Source organism: Equus quagga, chromosome 12, assembly GCF_021613505.1.
Source record: "Equus quagga isolate Etosha38 chromosome 12, UCLA_HA_Equagga_1.0, whole genome shotgun sequence".
Taxonomy (NCBI): domain Eukaryota; kingdom Metazoa; phylum Chordata; class Mammalia; order Perissodactyla; family Equidae; genus Equus; species Equus quagga.
Window position 1 is genome coordinate 31893404 of NC_060278.1, and position 27077 is coordinate 31920480.

General features: G+C 41.8%; 1 protein-coding gene across 1 annotated transcript in view; it reads left to right on the plus strand.

Annotated features, from left to right (window-relative positions):
* Window positions 1–27077, plus strand: part of DIP2C (disco interacting protein 2 homolog C) — a 472249-nt gene that overhangs the window by 251046 nt on the left and 194126 nt on the right. Inside the window, exon 6 of the mRNA XM_046678001.1 lies at window positions 10420–10530. Coding sequence (XP_046533957.1) covers window positions 10420–10530 — 111 coding nt within the window. The remainder of the gene's footprint in view (window positions 1–10419; window positions 10531–27077) is intronic.

Sequence of the window (27077 nt, forward strand, 5' to 3'; positions counted from 1 at the left end):
GCGCCCTGATCACACGGCTTGTGGCAGACCCCAGAACGATGATCGTCTTGCTGATCAGGGCCCAGTTCTGAGTGTTTTATATTAAGATGTAATGGGCTGCTTTTATAGCCCTGTTTTCGCAGTAGGAGCACCACTTACAAAACACTTGAGGAAGAAGAATGCATGACAAATTATAAAATTCTTCTTAAAATTGTTGGTCCTCCAGTAACCCTTGCCTCATAGTCAGAGACGTGGGTGAAGGTTGAGTGAATATGCCCTAGCCTCTGACACCTGCTGAAGGAGCGAGAGCTATAGCTCTGCCATATTCCTGTCCCCAGAGGGCACAGTTTGGGGAGTTTTGAAAAAGAAAAATCGAACCAATTAATTAGAGTATATTCTTAGAGGTAATGATCCTATGTAGAGGTCACAATTACTTTAGTGGACAATATTTGGTATGTAAGAAGCCCAAAAAGATGAGTTCAGCGCACCTTTTAGTAGAATAAGAAAATAAGCATTTGTAAGCTTTTGGCTTATCTTCAGGGTTTTACCTCCAATATTATGTACAAATAATAGAGAAACTTTAATGTTACCGTTGGCCGCCAGGATCTCGGAAGAGGGCAGCCCAGCCTGGTTGCTCTGCTGCAGCTGCTGTTCGTCCTCTGCAGGCCAGCTTGCTGATGGATATAAGCAGTGTCCTTGTGCAAGGATGAATGGAGGGTTGTCGAGTGGGTGGTGGAGGTGAGCATTAGCTGTGGGGTCCATTTCGTGATTTACGTAAGCCTCAGGCACCTGATTGAAACATGAGGAGGCGAGAGCTGCTTGATGACCCTGTGGGCCACCCCTGTTCCCACTGGGAAGGGGAAGGCAGGTTCCCCCATGATTCTAGGGTCGGGGGCCAGGTGCCTGGCTAGTTTTGCAGCTTTTACTGCTAATATTTATTTCTGAGAAGCTGCCCTGGTGAATGATCAGTCACTGTATAGAACTTTGTCCCTGGGAAGCGGTGAGGACAGCAGGTGGCTCTAGATCAGAGAAGTCTTTCTTGACTAGCTCAGTCTTGGAAATAACTCTTTGTTTAGAATCTTCATGAAAAACATCTTATTTTCTTCTTCAGTCACACTTACCCTACCACATACTTTTCTCTAAGGCGATTATGTTTTGATGAACTTTACTTCTTTTTTTTAGCATTATTTTTATTTATCGGAGAACATATTAAGTCTTCTGTAGAAAGTATTCTAAAAGTATTTCTAAGACGTTGTTTGAATTAGGACACACGGTTATGAGTTAAAACACTTGTAGAGGCATTTAGCAAAAACTGCTAGCTTGAGTCGGAGCTGCCAAGCATCAGCCATCCCAGGGAAAGCACGGAAGAAGCAGGCTGTTTCCTGGTTTTCTTCTCTGCACGGGGGACGTGAGTGACTGTCACAAAATGTCTGCTAGTGACTCAGGTGCCCCTGGAAGACACGCTGTCTTCAATGAGCACGATGCTGAACGCTTACCTAAATCTAGATGAGGAAAAGTGGGCCAGAAGCTAGAAAGAAAAATGAAAATTATGTATTTAATGAAGGAGGGGGTCAGAAAGAATATATTTGAAAATCATTTGAAGAGAGAAAACAATACTTAGGAGAACTTACTCATTTGGTACTAGTCCTCTTACAGTTTTTTGGCTCTGTAGTGGCTCATTATCTCTAAATGTGATAAAACTTGTAAAAATAGAAAAAAGTTCACTCTCTACCACTCTCTTCAGGGATGTCATAATAACATAGTGTCAGCTTCTATAATTGCGTCTTCACTGCTTCATGACAGGCTATGTGAAGTAACGTCCTAAAATTCCACTGTCACCACACACAGTGACACGTTCCTTGACCAGATACAGTCCAGGTACAAGGATTTACTGTGACTGCGTAGTTGAGAAAATCTTGGTGAATTTGGCCAACATGACCAGAGGGCAATGTGTCTGTGTCCTTCCTGCTCCCTGGGAATGGGCTGTGGGACCCACATGAACAGCCTCCTCAGAGAAGGGGCCTCTCCTGTTGGGGTGCACTTATCAGTCCAAGTGTGCTCCCACTGGATTTGGCGGATGGCCCTGCGTGGGAGCGTAGACTTGTTTGTATCAGAAGGACCTCGAACACAGCAGCCTGGCCCTTCTTCAGCTCCTCCAGCCTTCATGTGCTGAGCTTCATCCAACGTTCACGTGAGGCATTCTGCACACACTTGTGTCTTCTGTGTGCACCTGTGCATCGCTTAAAGCTCAGGTTCAGTGTCACTTCTGGATTGATTCCCTGATCCCTGGGGTTAGGGCAGGCCCTCCTGTGCCCATCTTCACCACATCCCACTTCTGAAATACTTACAAAGTTGTAGATGTATGTTGGTTGTGGAATAGGTGATTCTGCCCTGACCCACAGTCAGACCTTGCTCTCCTTCCACAGCAAGTAAGCATTCCCAGATGTTTGTTGAAGGACGAACTGGGTGAATGAACCCAGAACTGTATTGGTACATCACAGACCTGCTGCTGGAATGCAGGCCATCTGCACCTGGTAGGGGCAGAGCCCAGCAGCTCTCCTGAGTTACAGAACCACCGCTTGGCCTCCCGCCCCGTGGGCCCCACATGAGCAGCGAGACAAGTGTGTCTGGCCAGGTGCCAGCGTTCGCTCATTCTGAGAGAGCACTGGGGCGTTCAGATAGCTGGCACAGCTGAGGGCAGATGCCAGAGCACCAGCCTGGGACTCAGACCGGTGATGCTTCAGACGTGCAGGGGAACAGACCTTGTACTGCCTCAGGCTGCTTCTGTCCGCAGCCAGTTTTGTTTAGATTTCTGATTTGGATAAATTTAAATGGCAAAGGAGAACATAGAAGTGGTGACTATTGTTTCCATATCCAAAAGGTCAAAGGATAACGTGATTTTAGATCTCAGTGCATTCCAGTCAGTTGAATTTTATTATTAAGTTTAGAGTTCAGCTTGAAAATCCTGGTATTCATTGCTACAAAGAAGATATAGTCCTGACAGAATTCTGTTCCTGGGAGTGGCCCATGCGCAGGGGCCTGGACTGAAACCCAGGTCTTCCTGCTGGGTTTTCAGGATCGTGAGGAGCAAGTTGCCCGTAGTTGGCAGAGTCTAGTGCTTGTGAACTTGATGCTTTGGTCTCAGTCAAGATGAACTTTCTCATCTTGATTTTAAGGGTATAAACCTGAATCAAATGCTACTGTGTCCTATGTTCTTTGTGAGTAAAGCTGGCGCTCTGCCTACTTGAGGCTGTGGCTGATCTGGTTCTTCACGTTAACAACCACTGCGCTTCTCTGGTGCCAAGCACACAATTTGGTCCCTATTTTCCTCCTGCCATAAGAGGTGCAGTCTCCCAAAGCGCCGCTCTCCCTTCCCTGGGCGTGGAAGCTGTGCTTGCCCATCCTGACCCAGGCTTAGGGACACATGACCTCTGCTGGGGACTTCCTCAGCTAAGGAGCCCTGCCCGCCGTTTGTTCACAATGGATGGGGTGTGAGATGCAGGGTTGACTCCCAGAGAAGGAGGAATACGAGTATTTCAGTCATCATTTCCTGTCTGTGACTTAGCATGAATTCTTCCCAGATTGAACTGCTACAGAAAATGAACTTTCATCAGCTAAATTGCCTATATCCTAGGTAAGCCACGGTCATGATCTTGATGCACAATTGGTTGCTCCCAGTTTTCTAAGAAATACTCTTATTTTATCACACATAGCTGTTGGTTCGATCAGATGAATTTCCTGTTATTTTTAGTAACATTTAACCAGTCAGGTTCCTCCTCCCACCTATCAGTGGTTAAAAGGGAGCACAGCTAAGCTACTGCCATGTAAGGCTTCTGGAGTTGGAGCAGAGTTGGACATGGGATCTCTGAGCATCCAGCTGGACAGTGAGAATGGTGTCTCCTTTGGAACTGGCTTGTGTGGGTTTTTGTGAAAAATCTATATGAGGTATAAGAAAAATACAGTAATTTGAAGCCCCAATCCTACCACGTACACTCATTGCCTTCTGAGTTTATCTCACCTGATGAGTGAAGACTAAGTGTTGGTATGCAGGAATCACATGCAAATGCACACGCAACATATAAAGGGCTCTTGTCAAATCCTGAAGTTCCAGATCTTTTACATTTTTCCAAGTTGTAAGTCCCTAGTCAAATTAACATCTTTTAATAGGAAATGGTCAGCAAATTTATACAGATTTATGTTATTGAGAGACAGGGTAGAAATGATATTGACGGGAATGTAAAAATTAGGCTAGAATGGCTGGGGTAGATGTTAAGGTGCTTATGACGAAATTTCTGTCTATTTTGTGGTGCTCTCCTCTGAGTCCATACACAGCAAGTGTAGTAAATTTCTTATCTGTATGTACAACAGTTGTACTATTTATTTTCTGGCAGAGTCCTTGATTGCACTTATTTTAGAAAGAGTGTAATTAGGTACTAGGAGAGCATGGGATGCTTCAGAAATTGTTTTTGTTCAGACTTGAAACAGGGAAAGAGTCTCAGCAATCTTACCAAGTGCCTAAAGCATGGTCTCACCTGTGTGAGTGCCCCGTGGCTGCTGGGGAGCATTGCAGGACCCTGAGAGGGGCAGAGGAGGGGCCAGGGGACACCTGGGTCACAGGAAGGTCCTGGGAGCAGAAGTCACTCACATCTGATCCCCAGTGTACATGGAAACATAGGCTTAGAAACTGAGTGATGGGTCTAATTCCACAATTCGTAAGAATAAGAACAGAATTTGGACCAAGTTCTTCTAGTGTTAAATCCCATATATATTTTCTTTCAAGTTATCTTCTACACATCCTTTATGATTTATTTTAAATAGATGTTGAAAACCAAGGTTTTTCAGTATATTTCTCTTACTGTCTGAATTTAGAAATTTTGACTTTTTCTAGAACATTGAACATCCTGAATAACCAAATGTTGTCTCCACTGCAGGTCTCCTGGCCTGTAGTGCACCGATGTGTCAGAGCAAAGGGTGACTGCCCTCGTGGGCCTTCTTCTTAGGTTAATATGAAGATTATTGTGATTTCTAGTGTCTGGTTCACCATAGTATTGATGAAATTACTGCATTTATTTAATAATAGGAAATTGATGGATTGTTTAGGTGACAGATCTCTATTGTTAGGAATTTTCTTTGGAGAATCCTTTCTTAAGGAATTAATTGAAATAATTAATTGAAGTTCTTGTAAAGATGGCTTACTTCTCTGCTTTCTCTCCATCTGGGCTTAAACGAGGTTTTCACCTCTGGAGGAGTGAGTAGTGATAGAGTGGGGCACGAGCTTGGGAACAGTGGGTCTTCTGTTTGATGGGGACCTGGAGGCACGAGTGGGAGGTGTGGCTGAAAAAGGGCTGTGATGTTGGAGGGAGACTGAAGTGCAGGTGGAGGAGTCTGGGCTCTGTCCTCAGGTCGACAGGATGCAGAGAGATGGACTTGGCAGAGCCCTGCTTGGATTGAAGCAGGGAGAGATTGAAACTTGGGGCTGTGGGAGCCACAGGTGGCAACTGACTGGAGGGAGCAGGTCTGGCGAGCACTAAGCTTGCTGGCTTTTCTCTCCTTCAGGATAAAGTGTAGGGTGGGGAAGAGAGGACTTACATGGGATGTAGGTGTTTGAGGATGTGGAGAGAGGGTGGAGGCCACGTGTGGAGGACTAGGAAGTCCCGGGAAGGTGCGAACTCAGTGGAGAAGTGGGGTGTATGTTTTACTCTCTTCCTGAACTCTCTCTCTGTTTCCTCTTCCTTCTTTTTTTTTTTTTTTTAAAGATTTTTTATTTTTTCTCCCCAAAGGCCCCCAGTACATAGTGGTATATTCTTCATTGTGGGTCCTTCTAGTTGTGGCGTGTGGGACGCTGCCTCAGCATGGCTTGATGAGCAGTGTCATGTCCGCACCCAGGATTCGAACCAATGAAACACTGGGCCACCTGCAGCAGAGCACGCAAACTTAACTACTCGGCCACAGGGCCAGCCCCCTCCTCTTCCCTCTTAAGCATCTTGGGTCTCCTTCCTCCTTTCTGGAGTTTCAGTTCTAGTCCCACTGCAATTCTAGAGGAAAAACAAAACCTCACTGACATTGTGTTTACATTGAAGTGTTGCAGAAATACCTCCTGAGACCTCCTGTGGGTCAGGGACAGCACAGCAGGGTAGGAGATAACCAGACGCACTTGCCTTATCTTGCTGTCTCCCAAGTACGGATCTGATGAACACACTCTTGTGTCACATGATGTTGACAACTTTCAGCTGCTCTGAGTTCATTCCTGGGCAGCAGTCTGAAATTGTAGCAGGTTCCCTCTTTCTCTGGAAGTTTGCTGTTGAGCAAATAGTTTTGTGATAAGATCACAAAAATGCTTCTTGGCTTCAAGGTACCAGCTAGATTTTGTCCATGTGGCAATTACTGCACCAGGAGTGCAGCACTGAACAGCACACAGACTCTGCCTCAAGGACAAGGCCTCTCTGGGGATGGGACAAGGAGGCCCCCAGGGCTCTCTCAGTGCCATGGGGTGCCTTTGAACACCAGGAGGGGACCCATCCCCAAAGAAGGGGCAGTTAGGAGCAAATGTTTAAATACTAGTTGAGAGTGGCAGAGATGCTTGAGTTCAAATGCAAGTTCTGGGCTAGCATTTTCTCATCAATAAAATGGCAGAAACAGCATCTCATGTGGTTATCTTAATTAAATGAATTAATAAAATGCTTAGATTAGTGCTGTAAAGTGTCAGCTGTTCTGACAAGTTCTGTGTAAAGATGAGAAACTGGGCCCAGTGTCACAGATCGTGACGGCAGCCGGTGGGGATGCTGTCTCCAACTCCAGAGCACAACCACGTCCCTCAGTTCACATGGGATCTGAAGCTAAGCTCGTGCCTGGCACGTGGTGCTTAATAAATGTCTGTGAGTGACAATTTTTGGTCTCTGTCCCGTTTTTGTCTGATGAGAATTGGTTTTTGTCTTCCTGGTTTTGCATGTTTTGGACAGTTACCTCACCTTCCCAGTGACCTGTTCTAAACTGACCCACATATTCTGTTGTAGAGCCTCTGGTCATTTTGTGGCTTTCCTGACAGCTAGTTTTCCATCATGGTAAGAATGTGTGACCTCAAGGCTGAACACTGAGCTGTAATTGTGTGTTTTACTCATTATTTGTGTGTTAGGGTTACCAAGAAGGCACCTATTCCAGCAACAGCATTTGGTCAAATCCCCTTACAAATGATTACGAGAAGGACCCCTCAGTTGTGACCCTTGGGTCCTCCTGTGGTGGCAAGTTGAATTCTAATTTGGAGTTGCACATTTGACGGCGTTTTCTTGTCAGAACATACCTTTAAGCTCCTCAAATTTCATTCACAATGAAGTCAGATAAAAATTAATGATTGAAATATGCACACTAAGATTTTAGTTTCTTTTGATGTCCTGTTACTAGTGACCTGTTGAAGCTATCCTCCTTTTATCGAATTTGTTCATTCTTTTTAAAACTTGTGTTGTAAACTCTATATTTCAGCCTATGTGAGTAAATGTTCACAACGTTTATATGCAAAATTAGCTTTCTGAGGACAGGCGTGCAGGGCCCATGAACAGATGAGCACCAGCCTGCAGCTCTGTAAAGCTGGTCTGCGTGTGTAAGCATGATGATGGTATATGGCCACCTAGGGACCCAGAGAGGTTAAGATTGAAAGTCGTTCCAGGAAGCATATCTGCATGACCTAGGTAGGTAGCAGTGCAGAGAGTGAAAGCTGAACATCAAGTGCTCGTATAATTCAGGCACTGTTTAACTTTGGTAGCTTGAAAGTGTACATTAGCTCTGCTTCTTCCCAGAACTGCACTAAGATGTCAGTGAACGGATAAAGTATAAATCCCTAGGACAGGAGGATGGCAGAAACAGCGACCAGTTGCTACAATGCGTGAGGTAGATGATTAGTGGCACCTTGTTTAGCCAAGGGAAGAAGGCAGCAGAGAAGGTGCTGATGAAACCATGGGCAGCACGGGAGAGGAGGAGGCAGGGCGTCAGGGAGACCCATGAACCACATCTTCCCCACTCCCCTGGAGGTGTTTGTTCTCTGGAGAATGGAGCTGAGAGCCTCCAGATCTGGGGTGCCGGGCAGTGCGGAGCCCACAGGCACTGAATCAGAGCCTGCATGCTGGAGACTGAGAACAGCTCCAGCCTCGAATGACGAACACACCTGTGCTTAGTCACAGGACAGGACACCAGAGGTCTCTTCTTGGGCAAATGGAACAGCCCAGATAAAAGGCTATTGGAGATAGATCAGTGATGCCCCCGCCACAGGAAGAAACCCTGGCGTGCAGCTCCTTTGATGGGAAAGTTGACAGAAGAGAAAAGGAAAAAATAAACAGATTTCACATACGGATTATAGCATCAGAATAACATTTAACTTCTCGACAACAATAATTGACATGAAAAGCAATGAATACAAATAATTTTCAAATATATTTATACACATAAATTTTCAAATTTACAAATAATTTTGCTTAGAATTCTAAGTGAAAGCAAGTCTGAGATGAAGGGATGCTCCATGGCAGTGATGCAGCAAGTCTGGACCAACCAGCACGACTGGAGCAGGAGGGGCTCCAAGAGGGAGGTCTTCAAGGGGGAAAGACAGGGGCCGGCTCCGTGGCTGAGTGGTTCAGTTCGTGTGCTCCGCTGCGGCGGCCCAGGGTTTGGATCCTGGGCGCGGACATGGTGCCGCTCGTCAGGCTACGTTGAGGTGGCATCCCACATCCCACAACTAGAAGGACCTGCAAGTAAGATATACAACTGTGTACGGGGGTGTTTGGGGAGATAAAGCAGGAAAAAAAAAAAAAAAAACGGGAAAGACAGTTGAACTAAAAACTGTTACTGGGTTTTCAGTGTTTGACTATGGAGGAGAAAAGTATTGGGAAGAGTTTTGCAGTTCTGTTGGAGTATTTTGAAAGGATTAGCCATAGGTACACTGAAAAGCCAGATAGTGGAACAAAAAGATACAAATATTAGCTTGAGGATAATAAAAAAGTCTAAGATAGAAAGGTATTCGTGACCTACTACTGACTCATAATCTAATAATGGTGTAGAGAAGGCTGCAGTTGGTGTAAGGGAGAAGTCCATATGTTACCTAAAATGAACATTTAGGAAGAAGGATGGTAAGCCCATATTAATATGAATTTAAATACCATGTAACTACTATTTTTCATTATAAGAATAGTACTCTGATTTCATAAACCCTGTGCATCTTTTATAACTATACAAAGTAATTTTTTAAGAGAATGTTTTTAAAAGCTCATTTGTAGACAATAGCTGGAAGAGGTTTGGTAGCTGTGAACTCCTCCATCATCAAGAAACGTTAATGAGTGTTGTTAATATGCTTGCTGGATAAACAGCTCACAGAACCTAACAAAATGGCTTACAGCATAGGTATCTTTTTAACAACTCTAATATAGTTAACTTAGTGCTTGGGACCCACAAACATGTCATCAAAAACAGAGGCGCAGAAAGCTCCAGCATAGAGGAACATTGAATCCCAGGGATAGATAGATAACTCTCACCGAGCCATCACAGGAAACCAGGGACAAAACGGTTTTTGTTAAAATTGGTGTCTCTGATTTACTTTCTATAAAGTGTTACTGGTCCTTTTCTGAAGAAGCAATATTGAATATTCAATGCTCAGTGCTCAGAATTTCTTTATTTCTGAACTGTGATGATTAAGTCTCTCCCTTGGTACTTAGTTTTATCTAGACTGTGCTTCTTGCCACTCGAGTTCTAAAATAATAACAGGTATCATCATGGCCAGATTTAGGTCAGCTCTTGACCAATACCCATTGGATAATTTTTATCTGACCATGTTAACATTTTTGGTAATTCATCAAAGCCATTTTGAAATACAGTTTGTTCAATTATTTAATATCAAATGGAGTAAGATTCCAGAGAGTTAGAAATTTTGAATGAACAAGGATGGAAGTTTACACTCAATCCTGGTTACTTCAATTATATTGTTAAAATATCCTGTAAGATTTATTTTAAAGTTAACTTTAATGATAAATGTAATTTTCAGTTTTCTCAAGAATGTTTATAACTTTTTATGTATGTTTATTATATAAAGATCATAATGTGATTCTGTGCTTTGGGCTCCATTTTTATAATCCAAACTCTGAAGATTTCAGTTGTTGCTTGTGGTATAATTTTTGTCTCTTCACATGATGTAATAGATTTTTGTGATGTGACGGAGCCTGTGCTGGTGTTTCTAAAGGCTGTAGTGTCAGGGCTTGAGTCTCCCCTGCCCAGGATGCTTCTCCCTTTCCTATTTATCAGCCATGATGTCCCTGGCCTCCCATGCCCGCTCTGGGTGTGCTCTGCTTGCCTGTGGGAATGCAGTGAGTCAGGGCTTTATTCTACTGAATGATTTGCTCCACAAAGTAAGTTAACTCCAGCTGCCAAGTAAAGCCTCACCTTACTTTGCTCTTTTCCTTAACCCAGGGGTGGATCAAGCTTTGCCTCCAGAGCGCCGGGCTCCAGTTACTCCTTCCTCTTCCTCGCGCTATCACCGCCGAAGGTCCTCAGGGTCACGAGATGAGCGCTATCGGTCGGGTAAGGCACCAAATGTGGACGTGAGGTGCTAATACTCTAGTCTGTAACATTGGTGATGGAGAAATGGATGTGCAGGCACATGTGCAGCAGCTTTGTAAATATGAGGCCAAAGTAGAGTAAGTTTGAGTGTTCTTGTGGTTGGTTGTGTGATCCACAGGTGATGACATCCTACCTCATACCCAAATATACTCTCTAGGGTACACATTAAAATTCAGTAAATTGCAACTCTTTTCACGTTTTTAAAGTTAACGTTGTCCACTATGTAGAGTTTCGTAATAATTTTTAAAATAGTAATCTCTCATAAGCCAGATTTTGCTCATTTTTTTAGGTGCCACTGATCAACAGTTTGGTTTTACTATTTGTAATCTTGGTTGCTAGTATAATTTTTCCTTCTCTTTTAACCTTAGTGACTTCTGTTTTTCAAGCACAGTTTTCAAAAGGAAACAAAATCCTTAAATATTTGTATGTTCTTTGTTTATCATTTCCTTTGTGTTTTATGAAGCTGTGTACAAGAATGCTGTCTTGGTAATTTCGTTTTATTGCAATCATCACCTGGGCTTGACTGGCTTAAATTTCTTTTGTTAATTTAACATCAGAAAACTTGTACTATGGTTAATATTTTAATTACTTTTTGAGAGATTTTTCTCAACATCTAGATTAAAGTTGCGTTTTTCTACTACCCTAACTACCATTTTTAAGAGAAAATTGTCAATAAGTGTTGTCGCTGGGACACCAGAGCACATGTGGATTGCTGCTGCTGATGATCTGAATTATAACATTTGTATATCAATTTATATTTTGCAGAGTACTTTCACAGAGGTTATCTCCTTTAGTTTTCAAGACAAGCAGGTGAAGAACTGTTCCATGTTGCAGAAGAGAAAGCTGAGGCTACGAGAGATAAAGTAGCTCAGCTAGTCACACCAGGGCTGGGCAGGTCAACCCTGTGAACCTCTAGTACCATGTCTTGTGATTCTTTCCATTAATGAGACTTTATGAGATAAACTACCACTATATTCTCTAATGAGCTGTCTGACTTCCTGGCCCCACTCTCCTTTCTAGAAGAGAAGAAAAGGGTAAGACAGAGATTTTATAGCATCAGGAGGCCTTATCTGCACAAGCAAGAAGAATGGACTTGAGAAACTAGGAAAATTTTGGCCAACGACAGCCTCATTGCTGCTCCTCCTGTAGTATCGGCCGCTCACAGGAGGCCTGGATGCCTGGGAAAATATGTGGGGATGGACTGAGGACAGGAGTTTGTTCCCAAGTCCACCTTCTGTGTTTCAAATGTATTTTAACACCTAGCACATATCAACAGCCCATCTTACTCATTCAGGCATCTCAAAGGCCCCTTTCAAATAATTTAGGAGGGTAGAGGCACGCACATATGTGCTGTCAACTTATTATGAGATGCTTCCATTAACTCCCTTGTCTTGATACTACTATGCTAGTATTTTATATGTGCACACACGTAGACACACACATACAGTAGACACATACACAGACATACGTCTAGATGCATGTTGACTATCATCAGTATCTTCAGTTCTCTCAGAAACTAGTCAAGTGTTCTTATTTCCATTTTATAGATGAGGAATTGAAGTTCAAGGTAGTGTGTGATTGTTAATGATAACATAGTGAGAACTCATCAAATAGGATGCAAATCTGGCTTCATCTGGCCCTGTAACCCAACTTCTTTCCACATAGATTATATCTTGTGTCCATTTCTAAGCTCCAGCTTTCTATATTAACTACTTTTTAAAAATTTAGATGGAAATTAAATCATAGCACAGTCTATTTCCTACATTATATATCTTTCCTAATGCTGAGGTGTAGGGGATGATAAGCTCTTATGTTTACATGACCCTTGATAAGGTGTATTGTCTTTTCCAGATCCTCCTGGTTATTTTAGGGGACAGGTGGTGGTTGTCTCACTATTTTTCAAGTAAAGTCTGAGAGAGGTTAACACAGTAGGAAGTGGTGATTGGTCTCTTGGCCTCAGATACATCTCCCTTCACCTGTGCACATTACCTTCTGTCTTCAAGGGCCGAAAAGAAGATGTGGGAGAAAAGCACACAGTGGAAGGTGGGTGGTGGCCAAGGAGAAGAATGAAGGATGCCTTCAGGGGATTGATTTCCCCTAGTCAATGGAGACACTGCCAGCACAGCCCTTTGAAGAGGAAACTAGACCCATCTTGGTACAGCCCACCTAAAACCGACTTTAGACTCACTGTTAATTTCTCATTAGCATTATTGTGAGGTGAGGGAGAGCTGTGAGCAAATGCTCCAGTTAGTGTTAGTCCTTTCCAATTAGAACTCCCACCCCTGAGATGAGCTCTCAGAACTCTCCCCCCTTTGAGTGAGGCTGCAGAGAGTGCTGCAGGCTCCTGTCTTTTCATCCTGGGGGCATCTCTCCTGGCACTCTCGTCTCACTTGCTCTACTTCTTTCTGGTTTTCTCTCACTTGGTTGCCCTTTCTGCCCAGTTGTTGAGAATCAGGCCTTCACTGTGGCTGAATTTTGGGCTCCAGGCCTAAGCTCAGAGACCAGTTAAGGCCCTCCAGTGTCCAGCGCAGTCCTGGAGCTCCATCTGAGCATGCAGCACCTAAGGAGTTTGATGAATCATTTTTCCCAGTCTGCTCGGTGCTCCAGAGCTATAGAGAAAGTAAAACACAGCCACCCCGCAAGGAGCTCACAGTCTAAAGGAGGAGCCAGACCCGTGAACCCAAGGTTATAACATGTACAGGGTGAAAGTTACTGGATGGAGTGGCCTCTGAGGACGCTGCTTTCAACACAATAGCACACTGAGCTTCTAAACACGTGTTAGCTGGTGACACTCCTCAAGTATTCCAGTAGCTCCCGTTGCTCTCAAATCCCACTAATGACCTACTGTGTGCATGATCTGGCTTCCCATTACTCCATGACCTCGTCTTTCACCTCATTCCTCGTCTGCAGCCACATTGGCTTCCTAGGTGTTTCTCGAGTACACAAGGCACCTAACCGCTGTGGGGCCTTTATACTGTTCCTTTTGCCTAGAATGTTCTTCCCTCAATACATACACATTGCCTGTTTCCTTATGTACATCAGGTCTTTGCTCAAGTGTTACTGTTTTTGTGAGGCATTCTCTGACCACCCAATCAAGATGTTAAAACACCGTGTCACCTCATACACAATCCCTACCCTTCCCCATCCTCATTCATTTGTATCCATTGCAGTTATCAGCCCCTCACTCTATCCATCATCTGTCTTCCTACTTACCTATCAGTCATCTGTCTGTCCATCTACCTGTCTATCAGTCATCTAGCTACCTGTATCAATAATCTACCTATCTTATCCATTTATCATCTGCCTACCTACCTACTTGTCTATCAATCAGTCATCTATCAATCATCTATCTTTCTATTCGTCATCTCTCTCTCATCTGCCTATCTACTCATCTAGCCATCTATCAATCTATAGTTTCCTGTCCATCTGTCCTCTTTCTACATATTCATCTATCCATCTATCAGTCATCTATCTATGTATGTATATAATCTTTCTATCCATCTGTCATCTCTCTGTTGTCTGTCTACCTACTCATCTATCCATCTATCAGTCATCTGTCTACCTACCATAAGAATGTAAGGTCCAAAAAGAAAAAGATCTTTGTTTTGTTTATTCATGTATGCCAAGCATGTAAAATATTGCCTAGTTAATAGTTTTTGAAGGAAGAAGGAAGATAAGAGAGCATAGCACATTTGGGGAAAAGTAAGAAATTAGGTACAAGAGTCCAGATTTTAATGTATCTCATGTACTGTGCTTAGGAATTTGGGCTTTATCCTGAAGATGATAGGATACCCCTTGAAGATTTTGGGCAAAGCCATGACAGGAGTAGATTTTGGGTTTGAACATTATGTTGGTAGCAGTGTGGAGTATGGATTAGAAGTAGATGGATTGGAAAGACCCTGAATGCCTGAGGTTGATACATGTTTAGGAGATGAGTCAGTGCCAGTGGGATTTGAGATATGTTTAGAAGATAATAGCAGTAGAACCTTACGGCTGAGCTAATGTTGGGGGCTGTGAGAGAGGGAATTAGGGGTGACTCCTAGATGTCTAGGTTGTATAGCTGCAGAGATGATGGCCTCTGGTTCTGCCTTTAGAGAATTTAGATTTCCTTTCATAGGTTAAAGATGGTGGAATTTGCCTCAGCTATTCACTTACTATGTAGAGAATACTATGAAAAATTGTGTAGACATTCCTCGAAGTGTCCTGTAAGACATGGAAAATGTTCTTCCATATATACTATTTTAATTTTTAAAAATTGGCACTCCTCTCAATTTTGAATAAATAATGACTGCTTAATTTACATATGGAACTGACATATCTAGAGGATCTTTCCATATGCTCATGAACTCTCAGTTGGGGTTCTCATTTTCTATAACCAACACTGAGCGCGCCCACTACCCCCATGTATCATGGCAGCCACCCTAAAGGAAAAGTAAAGAGGGCCTGTGGACATTATTAGGGCTCATTTGGTAGTCTCACTTACCACCTTATTCTCTCCTATTTCCTATTATTAAAATAATCTAGTCATCAGTTTTCTTAATTTAGACATTTCACTGATAGACTGTAAGTTACTTTATCTTAGAGTATATGCTCATATATCATTTTTTAAAATGTAGTATTGGTAAGAGCTTATTTCAGTCTATTGCCAGTGTACACGTTTCAGGATTTTCTGGTTTATTTTCTCCTGAGCCAGAATGGAAGATCAAAGACGCTCAGAAGAAAAAGTTTTGTGGCCCTCAGGAGACTTAGCTTTCTAAAATTCTTTGACCACTTAACTTGTAGTAGTTAAGTGGTCACTCAATACCAAAATTATATCAGCCAAGAGGTAATTCTGTTATCTCGTAGATAATTGACCTAATCAACAATCAATCTAGTCAACCATGTAGCCTCAAATTTAGTCTCTCCTGGCTATATTTTTTCCATTTCATTTCTAAACCCATGACCTTACACTGCAATGAACTCCTACTAGAATTCTTTATAATAATGTGCACTGCTCTTCTTTTTAAATAACATTCTTTGGAAACTTAAATTTGATTTGGAAAGTGAATGAATAAATGAACAGGCATTTACTGAATACCTAGAAAATGTCACACTCTGCATTAGGCATTTTGTTACTTTTACTTGATGAAGTCTAAATTAGAGCCTAAAACATTCCTAGCTATTTTTTAGCACTCTTTGTCCCCCAACCAAAAACCCTAAAAAAGAAAACTTTGAGATTTGTGTTGTTGCCATTCCAACCAAGAGCGACTATGACAAGGAAGAATATTAAAACTAAAATGTAGCATATGATTTCCTAATATGTTTTAAATGATTATTTTGTCTTTAAGTGAGCTTAGAAAGAGTTTTAAAAACCACGTCTTATACTTTATGTGCAAGCCTGGACAAGAGCAGCTGCTTTCTCCATTGTCAGGCACCCTGATCCACCTGCACTCGTCTCAGGAGGAATGTCACGGAGCCCTGTCTGCCTCTAGGACAGCAAACTCAAATAGAGTGCAGGGACCCCTGGGGGATCCTGAGACCCTTTCCAGAATGTCTGTGAGGTCGAACTATTTTCAGAATAACACTAACACATTATTTGCCTTTTTCATTCTCATTCTTTCGTGAATGTCCAAGGGATTTTTCCAGAGGCTGTCTGACATATGGTGATGTTATCATTCTGACAGCCAGTGGAATCTGTGATTGTGAAGTCTTGTTGTTTGAAAAAGTTTTTCAGTTTACTTTTTTCTTTCTTTCTTTTTTTTGCTGAGGAAGATTAGCCCTGAGCTTACATCTTTGCCACTCTTCCTCTATTTTGTATGTGGGTTGTCACCACAGCATGGCTGACGAGTGGTGTAGGTCCTTATCTGGAATCCAAACACACGAACCTAGGCCTCCAAAGCAGAGCATGCTGAACTTAACCACTAGGCCGCAGGGCCAGCCCCCTCAGTTTACTTTCTAATACAGTAAATATCAAAGTATTAATCTCAAAAGCAAAGGCTTTTAAAGGTTTTCAGCAACTTTTAATAGTTTAAAGCATTCTTTAGGTTAAAGAGTTTGAGAAACATTGCTGTGAGACTTGTAAAAATGAATTCTTTTTTAAAAAATTGAGAGAATATGAACTAGAAACTTCGACACCTGAACCCACTCTGAGGCTGATTTTATACTGATGACAGTTTAAAGTCTGATTCATAGCAATGTTGAGTTTCTGGGAATAAGGATTTGTGTCCTAGTATTTATTCATTTGACAAATGTGCAAATAATTTTGTGTACTGAGCACTCTGCTGTGCACTCTAGGTGAGACAAAAATACAGGAAGTGTGGTGTTTGCTTCCAAAGAGTTTATTTACCCTGCAGTAAGTTCTTGACACTAAAGTTTTATTTTCTAGATTGAAAAAGTTTGTCTTTCTCTAGTCAATTTGAATATACTGATTTTAATGTGGTTTCCTAACTCTTTGTTTTCTCTAAACTCAGTTTTTTCTTTTGTTTATCTATTCTAGTATAAATCAGGAAATACCATGTTCTCTTACTTACATTAGAGTAACAGAGAATAAGGCATTAAGTCAGATTGCACACTCAATATTTCCAGTGAAGGCTGGCCTCCATCTGTGTAGAGCTGCACTGTCCAACATGGTGGCCAGTATCCACATGGGACCTCTTACGTTTAAATTAATTAAAATTAAATAAAATTTAAAATTCTGTTTTTGTGCTTCATTAGCCACATTTTAAGACAAGTGGCTACTATGCTGGGCAGTGCAGATATGGAAAACATCCCCCGACAGCGAAAAATTCTCTTTCACAGTGCTGTTCTAGGCCAGAGCAAGGGAAGATTATTCAGTGCTAAAAAGAAATGAGCTATTAAACCTTGAAAATGTGGAGAAACCTTAAACACATATTACAAAGTATAAGAAGCCAGTCTGAAAAGTCTACATCCTGTATGATTCCACCTATCTGACATTCTGGAAAAGACAAAACCATGGAGACAGTAAAAAGATCAGTGGTTGCCAGGTGCTCAGGGGAAGGAGGGATGAATAGGCTAAGCACAGAGGGTTTTTAGGGCAGTGAATCTGTTCACTATGATACTTTAATGGTGGATACATGTCATCATACATTTGTCAAAACCCTTAGAATGTACAACACTTAAGATTGAACCCTAATGTAAATTATGGGCTTTAGTTAACAATGTGTTAATATTGCCTCATCAATTGTAACAAATGTACCTGACTAATGTAAGATGTTAATAATAGGGGAACTCTGTGTGTGTGTGTGTGTGTGTGTGTGTGTGTGTGACGTGAAGGTGGTATATGGGAGCATACTGTACTTTCCACTCAATTTTTCTGTAAACTTAAATTTGCTCTATAAAATACTCTACTAATTTAAAAAATGAAATGAAAGACAATGATACAATTTAGAGGATCAACAAAGAGGAGTAAGATTCTTAGGACGTTCCAATAACATTGAGAAACCTCCAATGAGAATGGTGAAGCAGAGAGAAGACAGAAGTAAATAAGGAATTAAAAACGGGACATCACTACAGATATACACCAGAGGAAAAAAGATAATCAGAGGACTATGAGGAACCCTGTGGCTATAAATTTGAAAACTTCACTAAATGGACAAATTCCTAATTTAAATATTTAAGAAGAAATGGAAACTGTGAGTAATCCTATGGCCATTAAATAAATGGAAACAGTAGCTGAAAGCCTTGTCACAAAAAACATCCCAGGCTCTCAGAGGTTTCAAGAACTTAACAGTCTGATTCAACACAAACAATTTCAGAGAATGGAAAGAGAGAAAAGACGTCCTTCCTGCTTTGTGCTAGCACAGAGGCGTGTGACAGTAATAGACAAGGACAGTAATGAGAAAGGAAAATTATCTACATAGAAACCCCCAAATAATCTATAGATAATTATTAGAAATAAGGAGGGTTTAGCATAACGGTTCAATATAATCTGAACAAACAGAAATTAATCATATTTCTATACACTAGCAACAAATGTAAAAGCATAATTAAAAGTTCTGTACAGTAGCAACAAAAACTTTATAAGGAACCTAATGAAAATTCAAACAAAAGATTTGCAAGACTTTTATGGTGAAAATTATAGAATTTTATACAAAAGATATTAAAGAGGCCCAAATGAATGGCTACACTGTGATAATGGCCAGGAAATCACAATTCTGTGATTTCCCCTAATCTACATTCAATTCTAATAAAAGTCCCCCCAGGGTCCTTTAGGGGGCTTGAGCTCATAGTAGAATTTACATGGAACAGCAGAGGGCTGAGAGCATGCAAGATGCAATAAAGAACAAGGAGCCAGTGCAGACGTCCGTGACTAAACCTCAAAGCATCATGCTACTAGAAAGAAGCCAGACACAAAAGACTGATCTCACACAATTCATTTGTATGAAATTCTTGACAGCACAGAACAGTAGCAGCAGCTAGCACATTGGTACTTAACCGTGACCTCCTAAACACAGCAAAACCTGATGTTTGTTCTAAACAGTCATCTTCCTAGGGCAGCCAACGTTTGTTGAGCACTCGCTTCATACCGGGCACTGTTCTACATGCTTTTTATGTAACTCATGTAAAGTCTCTGTCACATGAGTCAAGTGTCTCAACACCTCGTTCATGGGTGAACAAAGCTATTGGCCTTTGTGTTTGTAATTGACTTTTGGTGTGTTTCCTGTGTACTTAGGTTATAGCTGTTATAAAATTGTATCCCCCATTTCATTCATTAAGGACAAAAGCATTAGTCACAAGTGTTAAACATGGAGTGAGCTTATAATGGAAAAGAAAGTACAGATAATTTATGTCTAGAGCAGAGCCTGGCACAGCAAAGGCATTCGATACATATTCGTTTGGTGGTTGAATAGGGATGTTATTCATTCTTCATTGGAAACAGTTCTAAAGGCCAAAAACCAAGTAAGGACCCTGTGAGAGTTTTTGTGTCTGTACAGCTATCTGTGATATAAAACAAAAGAGAGAGAGAGAGAGAGGAGGTGGGAGAAAACTGATTGAGAAGCTGGAAAAAAAAAGCGTGTGCGTGTGTCTGGAAGTTCATCCTTGATTTCTGATGTCAGCTGGCCTGACATGACTTTAGCGAGGCCAAGAACTTATGAAAGGATTTAAAGAATAAGAAAGTCAGCTGCTCTGCAGGTAAAGCTCTGTTATACATCCTCAATAATCGGACAAGTTTGGAGCACCCACTGTTCTCCCAGGTCCAGTCTGCGTGGCACTTCTTGTCCTGCCAACTCTGTCTCAAACTCACCCAGGGCCAGATGCCCATCTTCTGTACTTGCTGGTCACAAATTCTTTACTCATTATACTTGTCACATCCTGTCATCTTGGTTTACTGGTCTACATCTCCAAACAGTTCTGTGAGAGGAGGGACTAGTGCACAGCAGGAGCTCAGAGAGTAATTGTTGAATGAATGAGCACAGTCCTCAGACCAGAGCCCCCTTCCATGCACGGTCCCTCCCCTATCCCTGCGGTCACATAACTACATGTTTTTCTTGGAGATTGAGAGATGAGGGGGATGGCACTGAAGCTGCGAGTAGATGAAAACCAGGTGGTTGGCGGTGGCTCTCAATGCCCTTACATGCTCCGCCTCTGATCAAGATGGTGCTCCTTGGAAGCACACAGTCCTAACCTTCCTCCTCCTCTTGCCTTCCCTCTATCTTCAGCATTTTTACACAGCTCCCTATACCTCTGCTTCTCTGTGCATAATGTACGCAAAGAACAGAAAAGAGTTCAACTACAAACCCTCATGGAATGGAGCATGGGTGGCCCTGATTGTGAGGCTAGAGGGTAGCAGTGGCAGTAGTCAGAACGCAAGGAGCTCATCCTGGTTTAGCCTTTCGGCAAAGTCTTGGTTTCTCCCACACTTGGGTTGCTTCTCTTTTTTTTTCTCTCTCAGGCTTGGAGCTTACATTAATAATGCACAGTGTCATATTAAGAGCTCACAGTGCAGTTCAGTGTTGACACCATCACATGTCAGACTCTGCCCTGAGCCCTTTCATGGATTGACTCATTTAATCCTTGTAGCCACCCCAATGGCAGGTACTTTCATCGTTCCTTTTTTGCACATAAGGAAACAGGCACAGATGAGTTAAGAAACCTGCGCAAAGTCATGTGGAAGAACTGGGATTGGAACCCAGGCAGTCTGGCTCTAGAACCGTGGCCTTCACTGCTCTGCTACTAAGAAATAAAGTAAGCTTCCTTGAAGACAGCATTCTCTGCATTCATGCTTGTCTTTGAGGCTGTCCACTCGCTGTCCACGTCTGTAGTATTAGTTAATTGTGTGATGTTGTGAGCTCTGTGAGAGGAGCAGGAGCTCCAGGAATTGGACTGTGGTCTTGATTTCATGAGGGAGACGAGAAGGGGCAACAATCAGTTTTTCTCAAGATCTAAACCCCTGGATAGACACAGATAGACTCATTCTCTGAGGGGCTGACGGTGTAAAGATTATCTGCTTATCTGATTTATGCTCCAAATATCCCATTGCTTGTGGTATTGCAGGATACTAGTTTTTTCCAGAGTGAATGAAAGTGCAATTTATATGAAGAAACAAAAAGGGAAGTGGAATGTTCTGTTCAGTATATTAAGAATTTATATCTGTTCAAGGACCTTATTGAGACTTCTGAAACTAGAGTCTTGTGGAGAGGAGGGACCTCTGACTGAGTACTGCCCTTTGGGATTTACCTTCAGGTATAGACCAGAGGCTGTGGTGGCCTGGCCTGCCCTGAGATAGGCAGCGTTGGTGCCTTCTTTCTCGCTGTTGCAGAGCACCGTTCATAGGTTTACCCGTGCTCTGCGATGTCTGCCTCCAGGAGCACCAGGTCATGGTAGTGTCGCTCAGAGAATCAGGCTATCAGTGCGAGAGGACAAGGTGGGAGCCACCAACCATCTGAGTCCTTTTGGCCGTTTCACTTTATCAAACCCACGTATCACACCCAGTGCTTCAAAATACTAGTAAAAGAAACTGTCATTGATGAGTGCCTGCCCTGTGACAGGAAGCTAGTGGCTTGCTTTGTATATTTCATCTTACGTAATTCTCACAGTAACTGATTTTGTTCCCATTTTACAGATGATCAGAGTGAGGCTTAGAAGGATTAAAAAATTATTACTCAGTGTTTTACAGCTAGTAGGTGGTAGACCAGGATTCTGACTCCAAAGCCTGGACTCTTACTTCAGCATTCTGTCATTTCCCCAGAACTATGGGAACATTTTGTATTGCTGCATCCCTCTCAGCTCATGGAACTAAAGAGGAAGAAAAACTGTGGAAGTTTCTCTGAGGAAACAGTAGGTGGAGAAATCATCAGAAGTCAAAGAGTGGGGTCAAGTCCATCTTTCAGTCCAGTTGGAGGAGAGGAGACCAAGTGGATTGATAAACTCGTCACCCACAGTGGTTATTTTAGGAAGAGGTGTTTGCAGAAAATGGATACATACAAAGAATAGCCACATAATGCTGGTGCTGTGTTGCTAGGCTTTTAATACATTCTTCTTCGAGGAGATAATCTTTTCTGTTTGTCCAGCACTCTATGACCTAGTAGGTGGTTTATTATCATTTTTGGTACCTTTTGAAGTTCTGCTGAAGAAGTATCTGTTAGTGTGCCAGTTTATCTAACACTGTAAATATAGGAAGTACCCAATAGATTCTTTAGGAGGAAGAATGATCTGTTTATTCAGTGCTACATGAAGCAGACCTTAAATATCTCCTGTCTCTTAATAGATGGATGCTTTTGAGGTGTTAGAATGACAGACCCAAAGTGAATAAACCATAAACTACTACGGTAGAGACAGGAAGGAGACAGATGAGAGATGTGCTTAGTTTTGCTTAATATCTCCAAATGTCCCATTATTGGTTTGTTGCCTCCCAGCTCTGAGTTCACCCTTCATTGCCTTCTCAGAGAAGAGTGGATCGGGCCCTGACGTGTTTTTCCTTGATCAGCTGGCACATGTTCAGCTGCGTCAGTAGAGGATGTGGAGGCATTTCAGCAGTAGTGGTTTTACTTCTTGCTTCCCGTACATTTGCACAGCCTATTATCCAGTGCCCGGCCCCTGTGTCGTGTGCCAGCACAGCTCACCCTGACACCCCCTTGGATGGTTTTGTAGGAATGTCTGTGGTGAGCCACCCACTGTGCCCCCGAGGGCAGAGGTGAACACATTCAGCTTCAGAGCACCCAGTGTCTTGTCTTGTGCTATGAAAGCTTTCAGATTTCTTCTCTTCCTACCACATCCTTGCCATGTTTACCCTCAAATGGCCTTCACCCCTGTCTAATTCAGTGCTTCCTGGTTATATTTGTTTGTTTCTTCTTTGCTTTGGTAAGATATTAATGCCACCTTGGAATCCCTAAATTCGTGTTCAGTTTACATGAAATTGCAGACCACCACTTCCCAGCCTCTTCATGGGCAGCCTGGAATACCTTTGACCACTTTTTGGTACTTGTCTCCAATGATACCTAGAAATTGTAGAAAATAACAGTTCTCTTTCCTGTAAAACTAAATGTCCAGCTCTAGAGCCAGATTGTTTCCTCCTGCTGTGTAGTTTTCTCATTTTAAGTCCACTTGTGTTTCAGACCATCCTAGGAATTTAGGACACTCAGTGTGACCAGCAGATCTCTGTGTTCTGTATGCTCATTGCAGTGGCTCTGCCACTTGCATGTGCCTCCACTCTTCCCTCCCTCTGCCCAGCCCCGTACAAGTGGGAGATTTCCACTTCTCCCTCCCTCCCCTTCACAGCCTCTCATCTAGCTCCTGATTAATGTGGGTAGAAACTGCACCCAGGACGTTTGTAACTAAGGTTTTTGTGACACTTAATCAAATGCCTCAGTGGATTTCATGTGCATCACAGCTGCTGACCTTCATTCATAGACTTTTGTAGGATTGATCCGGGTTTTAGGATAAGAAGTATAAACTTATTTTCAGCTAAGACCCCTTTTCCAATCTTCTTATCGGTTCATCCAGTACGCTCCTCTTCCTTGCATCCAGGTCACTCAGAGCTCTCCAGGGGCTTCCCTGTGGCCCCCCATTGGTGTTGGCTCTTGCAGAAGATAGGTTTTATCATATCCTTTTTCCCTCATGTTCAGCTTCATTCCTCTCCTCTCTCCTCACTTGCCTGCAGGCAGTCAGACACGTAGAAGTCTCAACTGGTGTCAAAGTTGGCTGTTTTCTTTCTGGTAGGGAGCTAGGAGAGCACCCAGCCTTGTTGAGAAGAAAAGAGAAAAGCAAAGTTAGAAGAACCAGGGGAGTCACACAGGGATGTGGGTTTATATTCGCCCCACTAATCGTAATATTTGAAAACATCTTTCCAAAAAAGATCCATCCATCTTATCACAGTTCTAAGGTGTTGGTAGTCTAACGTTCCTCTTTGGTTTGGATATTTGGGTTAGGGTCGGGATTATTAAGCACTGCAAGAGCTTAACATGTAGAAGTAAATTCTGATCCAAGCATTTTATTCAGTGGTATAGTGACTGCCTTTTGCCATAAGTGTGCTGCCCACTCCAGAGGCAGATCTTCAGTACTGGAGTCAATCTCTTTCTACATCTCGGCCTTGTTTTGATTGGATTAGCATGTTCTCCAAGGATCTTCAGTGATAACACCATAGGTTCCATTTGCAGAGGGTCATCCTCTTAGTTTACTTAACGTTAGTATTCAACATGTAGTCCAAGGGGATCTTTGGGGTACTATTTACAGATATTTTTAAATGTTTATGATGCCATTGTTTTGTGGTTAAAATAGGACATAGAGTTGCCTTTTTGAAAATAATTAGTTTGAAGTTTAGTTACTTCATTAGTTTATGTATTGTTCAGTTTTGCTGTACAATAAGCAGTCCAACATCTTAGTGACTTACGACAACAAACATTTATTTCTTGCTCATGGCCAACTGGAGGTAAACTGTCTTTTCATTCTGGGGCATGCTGGTCTCTTTGTGGTTGAAAATATTCTTCTTTTACTATTTTGTCTCAATTTTGTGGGAAAAAATTTAGCAGACTTCTGTGTGGTGCTAGCAATTTTAAAATGTCTTTTATCTTTGTGGAAAAAATCCACATTTCTTTAAAATGTCCCTTGCCTATTTATCCATCTTTTCTAAAATTATTATTTTGTGTTAATATGATTTTTATGTGATTGCAAAAGTTGTCCTGAAAGCAAAAAAACTTAGCAAATATCAAAAAGAATGAACGAAAAATATACATTGCAATTTCATCATCCTTAAATGACTACTCTTAATATTTTGGTATAGTCTATTCAGTTTTTTGAAATGAAATTACTTTTAACACAAGCATTATAATTATATTGACCAAATCATGATCAGATAGGAAATTTGAAGGAAATGAAAAGAATATCAATTTGAGGGCAAAAAGACCATGTGTAAAGAGGATGCAAACCTTGTTTTTAAGAACTTTGAGAAAGGACTAAGGACAAAGGTTAATCCACTGTGTGTGGGTGTTTGTTGTGTCTGTCGTTGTGTTTTTTTGCGTGCCATGTAAACTCCAAGTGCACATCCTCCCTCTTAGTAGACCAAGCACAGGTTTCAGGGTTGTCATTGTTATTTTGGTTACTTTCCTAAAAATTGGTCTTTTGGAGGAATAAGCTGAAGAGAGATTGGGAGGTAAATCTGAAGTAGATTGAAATGATCAGTTCGGGCCTGGAATGAAGTTTCTCTGCTCTGGGTGTGTGTCCCTGTTCCTAACATGATACAAAAGGAACAGGAGAGGGGAAGTTGGTTGCTTTCGTTAGCCACGATCCATGGGCAGAGGGGAGAACAAATGCCTGTCAGTGCTGCAGAGACTCAGGGGCAGGACTCCTGGCCATCATCTGAGCACTTCACTCGCTCTGTTTAGCAGATGCAGTTTGTTGTGTCTACCCAAATTTGGTTGCATTTTCATGGAAATTTTAGGAATACCCTGCCAATTTCTACAAAAAACTTGCATGGTTAGAATAGAACAGAGTTACCTTTCTGAAAAGAATTAGTTTGATAAATCATTAAATATAACTCCTGTATCTTATAGATGAAAGACGTACAGAAGTTTAATGATTTGCCCAATGTTAGTATGTATGCTGACTTTTTTTTCCAAGTGGAAATTGCTGGTATACCAGAAGGTGTCAGAAAGTAAAAGTAACGTGGCTACATCTTACCTCTCTCATTGCATCACTGATGCCTCATTTCATTTTTGAGTCAGGTGAACATATCTTGGATACATGTAAGAAATCAATTGAATAGCTGTTGATTGATTTTCATCTCATTGGCTATTTACTAAACAGAGGAAGAAATTTTGTGTAAAAACACTGTATCAGTCAAATGAAATCTTACATTAATTTTTTTCCATTGTTTAACTTGTAATTAGAAAACTTGTAAGTGAAAATACTTTTCATAAAGTAACTGAGTTGAGACGTGGAGTCACAGTGAAATTCTGTAGGTAGACTTCAGTTTTAACAAATTCTTCAACAGTGTAACTTAAAATTGTTGTACTAAGACAAAAAAATGAATCCCCTAATTTGTGCCTTTGATTTCAAATTTTAGAAGTCAGTTGTTATTTTAAAATAATTTTATTTTGGGGAGCATGGTCAAGTGATGGTTTGAGTTATTTTTCCCTCTTAGCTTCAGATATTTTCAGTAGATCCTAGCATGTTTCTTTTTTCTGAATGGCACAAATAAAAAAATTCATTTTGTGAAGGATTTAATTTAGGTGAGAGTCTTCCATTAAGATAATTATAAATCACTCTAAACCAAGTAGGGTTGAAAGTTATATTTTACTTGACTTGGATAATCTTATTAAATTCTTTAATTTAACACAAAAGCTAGAGGGGGTGGAATGTTAGGTTTGGTTCTGGAGTTGGTATCAGACCACTTCTCCCACAGAGCAACTCCCAAACACAGGCCAAAAATGGAGGGGCCACTTGAAAAAAGAGTGCAGCAGCATGTGAGATTCATGCTGATTTGGCTTTTTGCCTTGAATATACTCCCTAATTGCCATAGTGTGGGACTCCTAAAACCCAAACTGAAAGCCATAGACTGGCTTAATGTGTCAGAGGAAAGAATTTGGGACTGTCAGAACAGCTGGAAATTAAGGGGAAAATTTGGGAAAGAATGAACCACAAAGCAGGGAGTCCCCAAATCTGGTTATAAACTCCATTCAGATTCTTGGCAAACCCTGGAACTGTGCATGCATTTGGGAGCCCAACAGAGAGAGCAGCTGGATGGTTGAGCTAGCTGCTAGCACAGGGAGGACAGTCGGGGACAGTCTAGAGCTTGAGTCCAACCAAGTTAACTGGCTACTAGAACAAAAATCAACACTCAGAAGATAACAGGACCCAATCTTCGTAAAGTCTCGTCCGCAGGCTCCATTACAGTATCAAAAACCTCTAGACATGTAAAGAAGCAGGAAAATGTGACCCATGGTCAAGAGAAAACAGTTAATAAAGCCAACTGCAGACAAGGACTTTAAAGCAGCTGTTGTAACTCTTTTAAGGACTGGAAGGAAATATGCTCAAAATGAAGGAACAGTAGGGAACTCAGAACAGTAATGGAA